We start from the raw sequence: 16,688 nt of genomic DNA, 5'->3' as shown, positions 1-16,688 counted from the left end.
GGGGAGAATTAGCAAACAGATCTTGGGAGTTAAAGGGTTAAAGAAGACTACGACACTGAAATGAAATATGAAATAAAGGAAGGGTCTTTTCAGAAAGTTTTCAAGAATTCCCACTAAAAACCCTTGGAGAGAGTTTGTCTGAAAAAATCTGAGAAGTGATTTAACAAAAAATATGACAATTATGGAGCTTAACCCTTGAATTTGCAGGAGTGACCGAGACAGAATTTCTCCTTACGATATCAGAACAACTTAAAGTGGGCAAGTGATGAGAATAAAGAAAAATATCAATTGTTGGATCATTTGTCATCCAATTCTAAATTCTCCAAACCAACATCATAATAATTGTATGGCAGACAGTAACAAGAATTACTAATGAGATATAGGGACCAAAAGGATTAAGTTGGTTTTAGGAAACAGTTTGTGGTGAATGCATTTATATTTTCTAGTTTAGTTATCTATTAATGTAATGTGATTTGTAAACCTTCTCAGTCTTTGTATTTTGCTGGTTAATGATTTTCCAGAGCTCCATATAAAAGTTTTGTTCGACATATTTCGCATCTTCTATATCTTTTACTTCCATATAAATTATGATAATCATATTTTTAATTGTTCCACTTCTGTGAAATGCCGATAATTCAATTATCAACATCTTTATCGAACACCAAATGCTGCACGTTCTAGTCTCGAAGCTGATTTTTTGTTGTCACGTAATTTTCCTGCGTTGCGTGACGTATCAAAAATACATCTGCAAGCAGAACTGCCTCCTTCGGAATTGTTTTTGTGTAGCCAGGTGATAAATACAGACAAGAGAATGGCGCGTGAACAGAATTTAAACAGGAGATACGGGAGAACAGCTACAGAGGATTTATCGAATGACACCAGTGCTTTAAAACTATACATTTTGGTGGCAATCGCGGCAATTGCGTGTTACTTGAACTCCTTATTCGGCGAGTTTGTTTATGATGACTTCGAAGTCATCGAGACGAACGCAGATGTTAGGTAAGAGTTTTCCTGCAATTTTAATCTCGTTGTTTACCAAAAGTGATAACTTTACCTTCCGAGATAAAGGCACATTTCTAACTGGGTAAAAAGTGGTTAAAGAAAAACCCAGCTTCTCGTGCGGGGAAAACTTTTGATGGTGTTGAAAGCTGAACCGACAAAAAACATAGCTTTGTATCATACGGCTTAAATTAATTTCGCCTCGAGGCGCACTTTCCCACCAGCTTAACTGAGCCATTCTTTTCGATAATCCCACCGTGTTTATTAAACCAGATTCTGTTGTGATGAAGAGGATTCATTTAGATGTAAATTTTTTATCATGGAATTAATACTGCGCGGTCGATTCAAGAAAACCAGGTTGATATCCTTCTGCCGGGTATGTAAAAAGGGTTTCCTAACAAACAACTTTTGACACCATTAATTTGCGGTCACTCAACAGTATAACATAATATCAGATTGAGAGCGGATTGATGAAATTAGAATTTTGTGAAATGCAAGGTTTCCAACAGTAACAGCAAGTCCACAAACTTGACGAGAAACAACTGCTTGCCCATGGCTTACGGAATAAAAATATGTCTATATTTACTTAGCACAATTTAACTTTGAGTTAAAGACCGCATGCAAAATTAATAATAACAAAATGAAATGCAAATTTTTGTCATGTAAGAAAGGAAATTAATCAAAGTTCATTTTTAGAAGAGAGTTAAGCAAGAAGTTCTGTGATCGAATTCAGCTTTTAGCTCACAGAATAGAGCTGTGAAGCACTAGGCTCAGATGAGCTGTTTCCGAGATCAAACGGATGGGAAAATTTTGCCTTAAATTGACTAATCTGACATTACAAAAATAGATTTCCGACACAGAGGTTTCTAAATGACCTGTTAGGTCGAATTTCTTGTTTATCTTTCGGTAAGAGGCTCGAGGGTTCACTGAAAGTCACGAAACTGCGTAAAAATGCGAAAAAAAACAAAGCAATTAATTGAGAGGTCGGCAAAACACAGAAATGACTTAAATTTCACGATAACTGACTTTTAGTCGTTGGCCATCGTCTTTGTTATTGGAAAGTGTCGTTTTTGGGGAGAAATTTGGAAGACAAACACCTCGTAAACATTGTCATACTGACTTTCGAAAGCTGATTCACAAATTCAGTCAACAAACTTCCTCTTGAAAACCATCTTTCAAGTGAAATTTCCCCTAAGCTCTCTGCGATTATGAACAACAATATTGCCTTTCATGTCGTGTCAACGAGGAAAAAATACCGGTGAGATGTACTAATTTAGCTGGAAGATGTCATTTTGACATACGTTTGAAAACTTATAGCCCCTCGCTTTCACCTTTATTCTGACTAGAGTAATTTTTTTCTTTGCAGGCCGTCAACGCCAATTTCTAACCTGTTTTCAAACGACTTTTGGGGCATTCCGTTAAAAAGAAACGATTCTCACAAATCTTATCGTCCTATGACAGTTTTGACATTCCGCTGGAATTTCCTCGCTGGAGGCCTCAATCCAATAGGATACCACTTTATCAATGTGGTTTTACATAGCATTGTATCGGCGTTATTTTTTCATACATGCATTAGGATTTTAGATGGCAACGTTGGTTCTAAAACTAAATCACTTCCTCTTCTTTGTGGTATGCTCTTTGCTCTTCATCCGATACATACAGAGGCTGTAGCTAATGTCGTGGGTCGTGCAGAAATCCTCTGTGCCTTGTTCTACCTCTTAGCCCTGTTGTCGTACATAAATTGTTTTCCTGACGGGACCACAGAGGACAGCAGTAAAAGACCAGCTAAGTATTCAAGGGTTTGGCTTGCTTCGTGCATCTTCTGGTGTGTGTTGTCTCTCTTTAGCAAAGAACAAGGCATCACAGTTTTAGAAGTTTGTATTGCTTACGATTTGGTTTTTGTCTGCAAGTTTAAAGGGGAACATTTACTCAAAATATTTTCTTCGCCTACGGTTTTATTAAGGTAAGAATCGAATCACAATTTTGTAGGTTTTTAATACCAATGACTTCGTGTATCAATACGCATCCTTCAATCCAGTAAGATATAAAACGGATTTCATTTGCGACGTTTTTCCCGCACTTCTGGCAATTTTCTTGTTTACTTTGCGATCTCCTTGCCACTTGTGATATTTACCTTTCCTCTGATTGGATGTTAGTTGTTACAACAATGAAACGATATGCGCTCCAAAAGACTGTACTTATCAGGGTTAATTTTCCTTTACTTTCAGACAATGGCCAAAGTGGGCCGTTCGATTGGTCGAAAGATTTTCCATCCTCGGCTTGGCGTCTGTAATTCTTCTGTACCTGAGAATTGTAATCATCTCTGGAGGTTTTGTCCTTTCTTTCACTGAGTCTGACAATCCCACATTGTTTCATCCTGACGTATGGACTCGATTTAGGACTTACTCTTATTTGTGCGCGCTAAATGCGCGACTTCTACTGTGTCCGAACAGCCTGTGTTATGATTGGTCCATGGACAGCATATCCCGGATTGAATCATGGTGGGACATGCGCAATATGCAAACGCTCGTGTTCAGTGGTATCCTTGTTTGTTTGTGCTGTTATGGTAAGAGAGATTCAACATGCGCTTCCTTGTGTTATTGAAACGTGCATTTCACTTTGTTTGAGCAGAGTATTTTTAGGAAAGTTAAATCTATTTCGCTTCATTTTGACAGTTTTTTTTCTTCTGCAAAATAACACGGATAAAATGCCTTCAAATATAATTTAAGAGCTCTAGATTGATTGAGTTATTTCCCAGTGTTGATTTATAATTAAGATACAAAGAGAGAAAGTTTTTCTTCGCTCTTGACACAATAAGTTTTATTCTCCGTGTTCTCTTACAGGTCTTCAGTCTTCAACTATACCGACTTCAACTATACCGTCTTCTATACCATCTTCAACTATATCGTCTTCAACTATACCGTCAACTATACCTAGAAAGTCTAAGAAAAGTTCTTCAAAGCCACTAGATTCTAATAAAAATGATATTCATTTAAAAGATGATTTTAGGAATGCAGAGTCTCAGCATTGTGGACTGAAAATGGTGAGTAGAAACTGTCAGAAAGTATTGTCGGCTTTAAAAAAGTGCAGGAAAATTTAATCTCGAGGCCGCTTGCGCACGTGCGTGTCTCCTGATTGGTCAGTTTGATCAGAAGTCAACTGGATCCCTTTGTTTGTTTTGATTTTTTGCAGGATGAGTGCGAGTCTCCACAAAGAAGACGAGTTGTGATGTTTTCATTGGCTTTATTGATCATACCATTTCTACCAGCTTCCAATCTCTTCTTGCCCGTTGGGTTTGTTGTCGCCGAGAGAATTCTTTACATTCCCAGTATGGGACTCTGCATTTTGGTTCCATTTGGAATCTCAATCTTGTTTGGAACCCAAACAAAGGTGGAAGAAGATTCCTCAACACATGAGGTGAGCCCTGATTTCTGTTCAGAACAAGTTCTTTTCCTAAGGAGGGCCTGGAAACGAGGTTGATTCCGTGTCTGCAATCAGTCCGCGCAGCAAATCAGTTTGAAGGGGACGGCCACTAACTTAGTGCTCAAATCGCTTAAGATCTCTTAAGTACTTTTCTGCCAGAAACAAATGGAATCTCGATGTTTTCTTTTTCAACCCACGATTTTTGTTACAGTGTAGTAAAAATTCAGTTAATACCACGGTATTCTTACCTTTCCGTTTTTAGAACTCTGAAAAGATGTCAGTGCAAAAAGCTTCACGTACAAGTTGGAGTTTTGGTCTTTCTGCCACTGGTATGGTTTTAGTTCACAGCCTTCTGCTGTTGTTCGCTGCAAAGACAGTACGCCGCAATTCAGAATGGCTGAACAAGGAAGCGCTGGCCCGATCAGGACTGAAAGTGAACCCCACTAACGCTAAGATTCACGTTATGCTTGGAAATGTTCTTGCGAAGAAGGTTTGAATGGAGATTTAGTGTTTTGTAGTGAGTGAGCTATAAAGTTGGCGCATAGGACTAGGCACTAAACAACCCACTTTCGAACCCAGAAAAAAGAAAAATGGTGGATTGTTATTGCAAACTTACGGAATGGTTTTTCCTATTTGTTTAATGCAGTGTCTGCAAAATTTGCCAGATTAAATCTCTACCTTGTGCTTGTTTGTCTCCTACTGTAGAAAGACCTGAATTTCTCTGATATGAATTTTGGCTTTTATAATGGTTTTTTTCCCATCAGGGTCTTTTGGCATGTGAAAAACATTACCGTGAGGCCTTGCGTCTGAGACCACATTACGTTGCAGCCTGGGAGAACCTGGGTCTAGTGCTCCTGAACACAGGTAAGGTGGTAAAACCAAAGCCAATGTTATCTCAATGACCAATCAGAAACAAGTGAATATCACGTAGAGCCCGAAGGGCGGGAAAACGCGCTCGACCAAGTCGTTACTGGTATGAATTTGTAATTGATTGGTTGAGGTGGTGGTACAAGTTTTCTGGGCCAATCACAGGGCGAAAAAAAGGAAAATCAGGGCGATGATAGATTGCTTTCGACACTCAATTAAAATTTTTTTTAAAAAAGTTCCTAGCGTGTAAAATCTTGAACCAGTTTATGGAATACAACCTATGTTTCCTCTCAAGTCTCATATCTTGGCACAGATAGAGCACAAGAAGCTGAGAAATGCTACCTTAAAGCGCTGTCAATCAAACCAAACAGTGCAGACGGCAACATTAACCTGGCGCACTTGTTTAGAGTGACCAGCAGATGGAAAGAAGCGGATGCACAGTATGAGAAGGCGCTATCCCTCAGACCCAACAACCCACAACTGCATTACTTTCATGGAGTCGTTTTGGAGAAGCTTGGAAAACGAAAGGTAGGAAGATGGTGGAAAATTAACCTCTGCTAAGCTGCAGCAGGATTTTGCGGAGAACCTTGGTTTTCAAAGCAAAATTCTCCATTGCCTGCGTCCCATACTTCAACCTTTGTATCCAATCACGTGATCACTCAGAAACTTCTTTCTTTCTTGAGTCCAGAGAGCAGAAGAGAAATACATAAAGACAGCAAAATTAACACCTTCAGACCCAATACCGTTCTTCTCGCTTGGGAAGATGCTCTTGTGGCCGCTTTTGAGGAAAAAGGGAAAAAATGGAACCGAAAAAGTAATAAAAAAGGTGAGGAAATCGTTTGTCGGTCGTTTGTATTTCAAGTAATGGTCTTTTAGCCGCGATGTGACAACCTACTGTAAATGTGAAGGAAATGAAAAATGGTAGTTTTGCAATATAGAAAAGCAGGATCAATATCAGTACCTAGGCAACTGCCCACCTACCCCTCCCCTAACCCAACATTAACCCTAACTTGTTATCAATTGACTGTTGTTGAGTTAGGGGAGGGGTAGGTGGGCAGTTGCCCAGATACTGATACTGATCCGAAAAGCAACAAAATGGTAAGAATAAACCGATAAAAAACAAGGATGTTTTAAGGAAGAGGAAGATTGACACGGATTGTAAATGACAAGTGAATAATTTGAGCAGTTTATTTGATGCGTGAAATTATGTGTTTTCTTTAGGGGGAAGAGTACCTGAGGAAAGGATTAGCATTGGATCCACTGGACATCAACAGCCGTCTTCTGCTCGTTCAAGTTCAGCTTATGAAGGTGAACCGAGGCATGCTCTGTTGTTCTTCTCTTGCAACGTTATCACATTATGAAAATACCATTATCAAATTATTGTTTTGTTTTATAAACGTATCTTTTATTACTGGGAGAAGCGGCGACGGACTGGTAAGTTACCGCACACCTAATCGAGAGGTCTGGGTTCGAGCCATGGCTTGGTCTCTAATGACATTGTGATGTGTTCTTGGGCAAGACATTTACTCTCTCACAGTACCTCTCTTCACCTAGTATCACCCAGGCCCAGGCTTAGAGCTGGTGTCCCATCCAGGAATAATTACATCACTTATAATTTTTCATGTTAAGGAAAAAGAAATTAACTCTAACATGCGGTCACAGAACAAGAGTTAACCTAATATAACAACATGAGGCTAATGAAATTGTAGTCAGTTATCGATGCATGCAAGGGAAACTAAGACTTGAAATACTCGAAACTGATATTATCACTTATTTATCTCAGTGTTGTAGCTAAATCTTCATTACTGTTGTTGTAAAAATTGTTGTTGTTTTGTTGTGTAGAATGGAGTGTACTCTTTCTGACTAAACAATCTCTGTTACCTGACAGGGCGAACTCGATTCCGCTGAAAAAGAAGTCCGTTTTGTTCTCGCTCATGATGAGTACAACATCAACGCCGAGTACATCTTAGGAGGAATTCTAGAGCTCAAGGGTTTACTCAAACAAGCCAGACATTATTTTCTTGATGTTCTAAAAAAAGATCATTTACACAAAGGAGCAATCACAGCGCTACAACGTATAGCTAAAAAGGTTAAATAGATTGTGCAGTTTATTTTATAGTTATTAAAAATAGATAGTGCCCGTTGAGTTATTTAAAAAAAAAAACGTTTAGTCAGTATACGTGCAAATTACAATATCTTGTGTTCAACCTAATTGCGGAGACTGAGGGGCCGTTTCCTTTTTAGGGAGATGAGTAATCATGCGAAAACAAAAACAGGAATTTTATTGATTTAGAGCATCTTTAATTGATTGTCGTAAAACCAAAACTGAAGTAATCACAACAGCCTATTGAGGACTCAAGGTAAAAAGACACACGACCAAAAGCGCGGGAAAACGCGGGCGACCAAGTCACGGTTGGTTATCGTTTGGCGTCTGATTGGTTGAGAGCGTGGTGGCGCAAGTTTTCAAGACCAATCAGAGACCGATTTAAAGCAAAATCAAAGGAATCCCGGATTACTTTCGAAACTCAATTGGAAAGTGCTTTGTATATGAGCAAATAAAAATTATCCAAATATTAGTAATCCAAGACGCGAAGAATTTAAGCTTGACATAACTAAGACAATACACGGAAATTGAAAGTCAGTTGAATATTAATTATATTTATTTCCTATAACTTGCTTTTAAATATTTTTATTAAACCTTAACTAAATGTGCAATCTAAGACTGTTATATTAGTTACACTTAGTTACCTACCAGCGTAAGAGATGGCGGATGGTAAACCGAGGACTCAGGCCTCTGTTTGAAAATCCGAGACTCTCTCGGTGCGCTCACTCCCACAGTTCTGTCCGGCGCGCTAACATTAATGTTTTTATACTGTTTTTTTTTTACTTGAGCAAAGGACTTCGCCCAAGAGGAGGGACGGAACGTAGTCAAACTGTTACTTTACTTAGAAGATTATTGACAGACTTTCGCTGCTCACAACGATAATTCCAAGCTACTTGAGCTCTTAACACCCTCGGCTCTGAGAGGAAATCCACGGCTGAGGATTTTAATAGAGGTGCGAGATTGCAAAACTCCTCACAAACGCTGATTAGATTTTGAGATCGGATGAAAGTTTTTCGAGATTGGACATTTTTTCAAGGAATCATTTTAGTGCCATCCCTAACATGGGACAAATCATCGGATACTGAGCTAGGCTCATCCGCAAGCAGAGAGCAGGACTTCTTCAAATTTGCAAAGTGTATGCACTACAAATGCTGGATCAAACTTTTGGATTTCATAAACGTTAATGTTAATGAATATAAATTTATGAAAAAAAAACATTTGGCGACGTCGTTCAGAACGAAGAAAAATGAAATTCACTCCATTTCGCCCTTAACTAACCAATGTATTTTAAAAAGAGAAATGTTAATTTTTTTTTTTGCGTTCCGAATGTCAAGATTATTTTCCAAAACTCCCAAGTTTCACACATCAAAAACCTGGAAAACTCCAAGTTCAGAAAATTTTCAAAACGACTTCTTAAATGCGTCGTGCACGTACAATAACTATATACCTATCCCATTTGACAGAGAGAGAGAATCAATTTGAAATTTATGGGACAATTCAAACGTGATTTAAATCTTTTTCCAAGAACGGTGCCTTGAATTTTCACAGCTATAAAATAACGAACGAGTGAATGACGGAGAATACCCGGCGAAGGAGGTATTCTTTTTGTTATTCTTTTCAGTTTACCTTTAATTTCGTACTTAAAAGTTATTTTTGAGTCATGTTGATTTGCTCTGTTCTTTCCGCATATGTGTAAGGACATGAGAAGCTCAGCGAATTTAAAATTGTGTGTTTGTCAAAAGACACAGATCAGGAACTTTTCTCCGTATTTGCTGAATAAATAATCCAGTAAGCTATAATGAAAAGTCCGTACGCCAAAGGAAACAGAATACGTGACCAAGCGTCTATTCCATTGGCTGTAACTTTACATCGCCAGCGACACTTGTTCGGGCGAGAAGGTTCAAAGACATGCGACAGATCACGCGACGAATCTTTGCGATCACGTGGCGCGTGTTCACCAATGGTACCGTTACTGTGTAGTTCTTCCATCTTGTGAACATCAGCGTCGTCGTTCTCAATATCATTCCCAGTACCGTTGTGGGCGACGCCATTTTGCATATGATGTTCACCTTTTCCGTCGCCCTCGTAAGACAAATTGCGGAAGTTTAGCATAACAACGTCTGGGTTCTGTTGTGAAGGTAAAAGTTCAATCACGTTTCGAAACGGAAAAATATATAAATAAAATTTTAACAATTTTTAGGGAGAAAGGGAGTGTGACCCTTCACAAACTTAACGAAAATCTTTTATCTGCAGGTAACGCGAATAACTGGCAGGAAATCATTTAACTGCTACCACGTGCATCTAAACTTACAGCTGGGAAAACTGGCGTACTGCGCCCGGTGAAAAGAGCGGGAAATGATGAAACTTATGGGAGAACAAGTATCACACCTTTGTGGGATGGAATCTCATGGCACCATGAGTACCACCCAGAGGATATATTCTCTTGGTAGCACTTTTATCCATCATGCCATAGTATTTCATGCTCGTGAATGGAAGATAACGACTTACCACAGTATACTTATTTTTCGTGGCTCTTGATTCCTTTTGTTCCTTCTCACGCATGCTCGTATAATTAACAACCGCAAACTCCACCAGTGCAACGAAGACAGCAGCAAATGATACAATCATAAACAGATCTACAGCTTTGATATACGGCACACTGGGCAGAGAAGACTGGACACCAAATAGCAGTGTTGTCATGGCGAGCACAGTGGTAATGCCAAGCGCCGTTCTGGCGGGAATCGACTGGTTGTCAATCCAGAAGGAGATCTGATAATAATAATGATAACAATGGTAACAATAATAATAATAGTAATAATAATAATGATATTATCATTTAAATTAGAATTACCCTTTTCCGATCATTTTTGGCAGTGCGAACTGATAATTTCGAAATTTCGGCATCATTTGGTGAAGGCTCTTTGGTGGTCATCTCGAATACCGTGTGAACTATAAGTTATCTATTCAGCACTCTTGCTCACCTTCATTAAGTTCCCACGCTAAAACTCCTCCCGCTTCCCTTCCCATCCTAGGAAAAAAAGGTACCAATACTGCCCTCTTGTCAACATCACCTCCCCCTCCTCCTGGAAGAGAAAAGAGGAGTCCTCTTTTCTCTCCCAGAACAAGTCAGAAGCCAGAAAAATATGGTCAGGCTGAGGATATTCAACTTTTAGAGCATTACTCACCCACGAAAGAACCACGATCATCGCACTTGGCACGTAGATTTGAATCAAGTAATAAATAGATCTTCGTTGGAAATTCAATTCCATTTTTAGACCAGAAAACAGCCCTAAAACGAACATAGCATTCTGAATGAAAACAAGCTTATAAGGAAGGCAGCTTTTCTTTGGTTGGGGGTTGGGGGTGGTTTTTATGATCTTGTGTAGATCTTGTGCATATTTTGTGTATTCTGTGCGCAAATATAAAGAGATTAACTGAAAATCGGTCACCTAACCTTTAAAAACATGTTCTTTTACGTACACAGTAGATTGATAATGGAAGTTAGTGAGTAGAAATTACTGGCCTTCAACAATGTCTTACCTGTTTTATACATCGTAGTGGATTCGAATATTCTTATAGGACCAATATCAAACTCTGATGTTGTAAGCCCTGGATCCTTTTCCACTGCTTCGCTGCTGTCCGTCGAAACCCATTTATAAACCACATCTTTAGTGGTAAATCCAACTTTTGAGAAAAGAAATGAATAGAAATTGATAAGTATAGTATAAGTATAGCGCTTTTCGATTGAGTGGGGTAATCAGCCAATTAGAAGAAAAGGAAGATGCCCTCAAGAGTCAATAAGAACTGGAAGTAAAAACAAGCAAACTGCCTTAAGCGCGGGAAACGCGAGCGACCAAGTCATGAATGGTTTTAGTCTTACATCTGATTGGTTGACAGAGTGGCGTGAGTTTTCTGGACCAATCACAGAGTGAAGTAAACCAATACCAATGCAATCCCAGATCACTCTCGACATTTTATTGACAAATGCCACAATAAGGTTGGAAATGGGAATTGGTCTTAGCATATAAAGTTATGAATTGTAAACTTACAGCTCTCCAAAGTCAAGTTGCACTTCTGGACATCAAACGGGAAGTTTCTTAAATCCATGTAGCAGTCCATTGTCAGAGTATTTCTTATAAGAAAAAAAAATGGAGCCCATTTATTCTTCAAATGTTCGAAGATCCCAAAAAGTATTCGGATTATTAAAGATAATCTTCGACAGTACGTCGATGATTTTCGGAAACGATCGGCAGGATCTACTGGAATCACCAGGTTTATAATAGTAATAAAAATGATGATGATAAAAGTAATAATGATGGTAATTGTTTTTCATGAAGTAATTTCTTCCTTTTTTGTAAACTCAAGAAGGCTTAAAACGCGGTTTGGCAAGTCACGATTGAGTTAAGTTCTCAATCTAGTTGGGTGCAGTTTTTATTAAGAAATCACAAAAATAAGTAAAACAAAACCAATTTGACCCCTGCTAAGTTTAGACGAAAGTCTTTTTCCACATACTTAGTGATCACAAGTACGGATCCATCGGGAAAAATTCGCACAAAAAAATTGGCATCTGTACTTGCGCTGGCCCCCTTTTTGTTGACAAAATAGGTCTGTGGAAGCCAAAGTTGTTTTAGGATTGCTCCTCCCAAAGTAATTTTTTCTTCGTGGAAATGGTTCTTATAAGCTAACCGAGCATCCTGCCATTGTTGTCTGAAGTAAAACGACAGTTGGAAATCCTGAAATATTAGGGAAAAAGATTTAGTCAAAGTAATGGTAATCGTTTCCTCTCTGTTTAAACTGTTAGTTAGGAGGGTGTGATAAATTTTAGAGAGCTTTATTTTTTGTGAAAACTTCACTATATTTCTCCTCTTACCATATCGCGAACTTGGAAATTCCCAATGGACAAAATGTACATGCTGACATGGACCTCTGTAGGATTCCCTCCTGAAACAAAAACCAGTCAACACAGTTTTTACTGAAACGCAAAAAGTTGGTTAGCCCTCAAATGGCGTGGTTGTCTTGCTTATAAAATTGGCATAGTTTGTTTTCCTCTTGTCGCATTGCATGTTGATATCGTCACTCAAAACCGAATTCATAACCGTGGTTTACATCTGGTACCCAGATCTCTAACTTAAAAAAGGATAAGCGCGAGACCTGGGAACAAAATTATAGTCCGTGCGTATTGTTGTGTATATATCAAAAAGAAGCAAGGAGTGGTTGATCCCAAGATTAGACCTGTGACATTTGCTCCAGTATCGCTACTTACTTCCTCCGTGTTCAACTCTAACTCGTGAATCGTAGCACTGCAGCATTTGCTGAAGAAGTTCTCCGAGGTTAGTCGTCTGCCATGATTCATTTTTGAAGTATTGTGGATTCCCTTGATCGCGGCGGAAACAATATTCGGGTGTCCTGGAACGGTGACAAAAAGCAGAGAAAAATCACTGAAATGCATGCTAATCCTGTTGGTTAAGGTTTTCAAGATGTCGCAGTTCGGTTACTTAGGTCCTGGCGAGAAGATCTGGGTCGAGCTTCAGCCGAGGTCCTAACGTTGTGTTCTGTAGTGTCCACCTAGGGGTACAAATGGATATCAGGGAACTTAACTCGACGATGATGACGGAGGGGAGGGGGGGGGTGATTGGGGCAAGTGGGGGGAAATAGACAATGGGGAATGGCGCTATCAATGTCAAGGAATATTTTTGACAATAATTGAAATAGATTCATTTACAAAAAAAGAGTACTTTACTTCGCTATTGTCTCGGCATTTATCATCCACAGGAAACGGAATGCCAAAAGGAAAATAGCACTGCTGGCTACTTCATTCGCACTCGTTATAACTGCCATGAACCTCAATAATCAGCTGAAATAATATAAGACTTGAAATTAAAACACAGAAAAAATAAGTGTAACAAGTTGTATAGACTAGCATTGTTAGAAAAAACATCAGCGCTGAGTCTATATATGAAGCATAAATGATTACTTTTTTGGAGACGACAACTGTTGTAATCCTCAGTCCACTGACAGTTAAGAATTAGGTGGTTCAGAAATTGATGAAGTTTTCAGAGACCCATGTACAGTGAAAATGAGCTAAGCTGACATCCGCAGGACTCATGCTATAATTCGCATATTACAGGTTGCACACTTAAATTACAGATTTATCAAACGGCGCAAAAGTACTGACTTTATGCCCCGCAGTGAATGATTGACTGTATTTCAAATCTACCATTTCAGGAATAAAATTTAGCGGAGTGGTTTGTGTCATCTTGAAAAATGTAATCGGTTAAAATTTGAAACTCAAGTTCTGATGGTGTTTATTTCCGCTTAAAAGAGGTGTCTGTTGAATGTAGGCAACTTGATGAATTACTTCTACTCTTGAACTTCTGTGTTTGTGTTCTTTGTATAAATTACGATCTTAGATAAAAATCAATCGGTGGTGGGTTAGAAGATGTCCATGTCTACGATAATAACTTCAAAACTGAGCGGCGAAATCGAAGAGTTACTTCGCAGTCGAAATAACTTTTTTTTTTTCATCCTTAGTTTTAATTTGCATTTTTTCGTTTTTCTCCTTTAATTTGTTCTGGTATTATTGTAAAGAAGTGTACTGTTAAAAAAACTGAAGCTTACCGTGAGCACTTTGTTAAACGACTACACAGTTTTATCCGAAGTTCCTTCATGCTGGCTGAGAAATTTTCTTGTACATCTAATTGCGTCATTCTTCCCTAAGACGGGCGAGCAGTAACATGAAAAAAAAGTTCGTAAGAGAGAAAGTGCAAATGGCTACACTTACAGTGACATTTCACTCACATCACTGAATAATGCTCATCACTTAATTAGTCATAATCTTAAGAAACTGTTTAGTAAATAATGAGAAGCTGAATTTCCTAATCTGACAGGTTTTGTGGTTAACAGACAAAGCTCCCCTGGATAGAATTTTCACCGCACAAAAACTTGTCACTCTTCGCCCTTTTGCTTTACTATTTAATGACCTTAGCTGATAAAAAGATTTTTCCTTAAAAAAAAACTTTATATAGGATAGATTTTATAAATCTATCTCACTGTCTTAGTTTGCGCGGTATCCTGTTGCGTGCTAACATTATTGATTTTAAAAACTTTGCGGTACCTGTAGCGGTGAACCCAAACATTTCAAATGTGCAACACGCATAAATTGAAATTTATCTTCCTTTCGGCGGTCGGTTGCCCCTTAAATTTCACAGATGAACATAGGATTAAGGGGATTTTTAAAATTATGATTTAACGCGTAATTCAGTAACATTTATAGTACAAATGATATCGGCGTTAAGTTCCTCGTGCAGCTTAAACGTTTATCGTGTCAGAAATTAATCACACTGCCTTTAAATAAAGATGAAATGAAATAAAATCCAGTTAAGAAAAGTTCACTTTAAATCCTTTGTCATCCTTTTTATCCCCTTTTTTGATTCCTAGAGCCTATTTTTATTCTATTTTCGCTTGCCTGGAAGCATTTCTTCTTTCAGGCAAACATCTCTGCATCACGGTAACTGTTACCATACCGGAAAAAAAAATGCAACTCAGTTAGAATGTAAAAGGACGAGTGACATTAATCATTTAATTTCTATGTTCTGAAAAAATACGAGAAAAAAAATATTTATTTTGGAAAGAATGTTGGAAAGGTTTAAAATGTACGTCACTGTGAAACCAAAATTGTAAACAACGATTGTGACCAATGAAAATAAAGTGATGCAGACGTAGGAATCAGCCAATCAGATTTCGAGCGTAGGAAAGGGCGGGAAACATGCACTTGCTGAACGACGGGGGTTTTATCTAGCAGAGTCTTTATCAGGGAAAATTAATTTGCTTGTGTCTTGAAAATTTTTAGGGGCAAGAAGTGCTGCTGTAGAGAAAACGCTTTGGCATTTTGATGTACTTTTCGACAACAAATCAAAAGCATCCTTCTTTTGGGTCAGTGGTTTTGAGAATAGCAACATGAACTAAATCATTAGGATTTTACTCAAATCACATTTACATTTATCTATAACGTTGTAGATATTAATATTTAATGCGCTTTACGGCTATCAAAAAGGCATCGAAGTTACTGATAGACATCAGTAAAAAACATAATGGCGTATTTTTTGTTGTTTCGCTGGAATTAACACATAAAACTATACTAATACAACTCTATCTCCACTGTTAATGAAATCACAACAAACATCATTCGAGGAAGTGCGAAAAAACAGTTCTATAACAGCCGCATAAATTTTATTTATGCATATTTGCATATCATGTTTGAAGCGCATAAACTTCCCTAGATAATGTGGTTTTGATCACAGCCGTGAGCTTGTTAGAGGAAAATTTCGGCGAAAAAAAAATTGGGATGACCTAGTAGAAAATGAGAATTATGCAAATGAACTTTGTAACATAGGAAACAATTTTAGATTTTCGCGCGAGTTTGACTACGCGTGAATGTTCACAGGACCTAAACTGAAAATGAAGATTGTATGTACAGGACGATATTTATATCGTATCAATTCAATAAAAGACGGTTTGAGCAAAAAGAGAGCTGTTCTTTTTCGCAAAACACGGAGTACTAGATTAAAAACCAAGCTAAAAGTCCACAGTTGTTTTCAGGGAAAGCGATCTGAATTCGAAACAGAGTCAATTTCGCTGAATCAAATGCGTAACGCCCAGATCATAAAATGGAATCACATATGGAGACATATGTTTTTTAGGTACATTAGGTTAAAGAAAAACACATATAATTTACCTGTTTAGAAGGAGCTTTTCAACGTTCTCACACTGCGACAACTGGATCAAACTCGAAACATTTGCAAGATTTCTTTTGTCCTGGAACTTATCAAGTTATATCTTATTCAAAGCTGGGAAAGGCGAATCTTTGCCTGGAAGTTTTTCAGTCGGTGGAAATTACAATCAATTCCAATTCCAATATCTGATAAAGAACTAAATGAAGCAGACTTTCTCAATTCAGGTCCACAAATTCATTTTTTCGCCTCGTTTGATGTTCGATTTCCATTGGAGCTATTTACGTTAGTATATATTCTGTTTCTCACATCAATCAGCAATGAAAATGCAAATATTTTGCATCGGCATTGTCTCAGCAGAGAACACGTGCTGTTAGGAGAAACAGCTATTGGGTTCTGGCCAAGCTAAGGCGAAGCTATTAATCACGAGAAGTGAGAAGTAATAGGAAATATTAATGACCATATTCTGGGATCACCAGTATTCTGGGATCACCAGTATTCTTAGAAAACTTTGGTAGACGTATAAAATACAAGCAATTTAAATCCCCAATTTCACGAATACGCTA

The 16,688-nt window shown here is 38.2% G+C and overlaps 2 protein-coding genes across 3 annotated transcripts; one reads left to right on the top strand and one right to left on the bottom strand.

Annotated features, from left to right (window-relative positions):
• Positions 1–725: 725 nt before the first annotated feature.
• Positions 726–8,004, top strand: LOC113686282 (protein O-mannosyl-transferase TMTC4). The gene is made up of 11 exons (XM_089209448.1): positions 726–999; positions 2,366–2,962; positions 3,228–3,565; positions 3,843–4,042; positions 4,192–4,416; positions 4,685–4,912; positions 5,187–5,286; positions 5,603–5,817; positions 5,978–6,115; positions 6,511–6,597; positions 7,178–8,004. The coding sequence occupies exons 1-11, from the start codon at positions 812–814 to the stop codon at positions 7,385–7,387; spliced, it is 2,526 nt and encodes an 841-aa protein (XP_089065574.1). The 5' UTR covers positions 726–811; the 3' UTR covers positions 7,388–8,004.
• On the bottom strand, positions 7,932–16,444 carry LOC113686286 (glycine receptor subunit alpha-4). Of its 2 annotated transcripts, none has more exons than XM_089209447.1 (10): positions 16,128–16,444; positions 14,012–14,106; positions 12,657–13,247; positions 12,264–12,334; positions 11,906–12,126; positions 11,443–11,525; positions 10,934–11,077; positions 10,579–10,682; positions 9,902–10,162; positions 7,932–9,520 (listed from the first exon to the last, which is right to left on the bottom strand). In XM_089209447.1, exons 3-10 carry the CDS (start codon positions 12,700–12,702, stop codon positions 9,143–9,145), a joined length of 1,308 nt encoding a protein of 435 aa, XP_089065573.1. In that variant the 5' UTR covers positions 12,703–13,247; positions 14,012–14,106; positions 16,128–16,444; the 3' UTR covers positions 7,932–9,142. The 2 variants fall into 2 exon arrangements, with proteins under 2 accessions (XP_089065573.1, XP_027059692.2); XM_027203891.2 differs by lacking the exon at positions 16,128–16,444 and having other exon boundaries at positions 7,934–9,520; positions 12,657–12,799; positions 13,134–13,247; positions 14,012–14,223.
• Positions 16,445–16,688: the final 244 nt, after the last annotated feature.

Source organism: Pocillopora damicornis, chromosome 6 (assembly GCF_964200805.1).
Source record: "Pocillopora damicornis chromosome 6, jaPocDami1.2, whole genome shotgun sequence".
Taxonomy (NCBI): Eukaryota; Metazoa; Cnidaria; class Anthozoa; order Scleractinia; family Pocilloporidae; genus Pocillopora; species Pocillopora damicornis.
The sequence above is the reverse complement of the archived record's forward strand: the minus strand, read 5'-3'. Positions and strand labels throughout refer to the sequence as shown.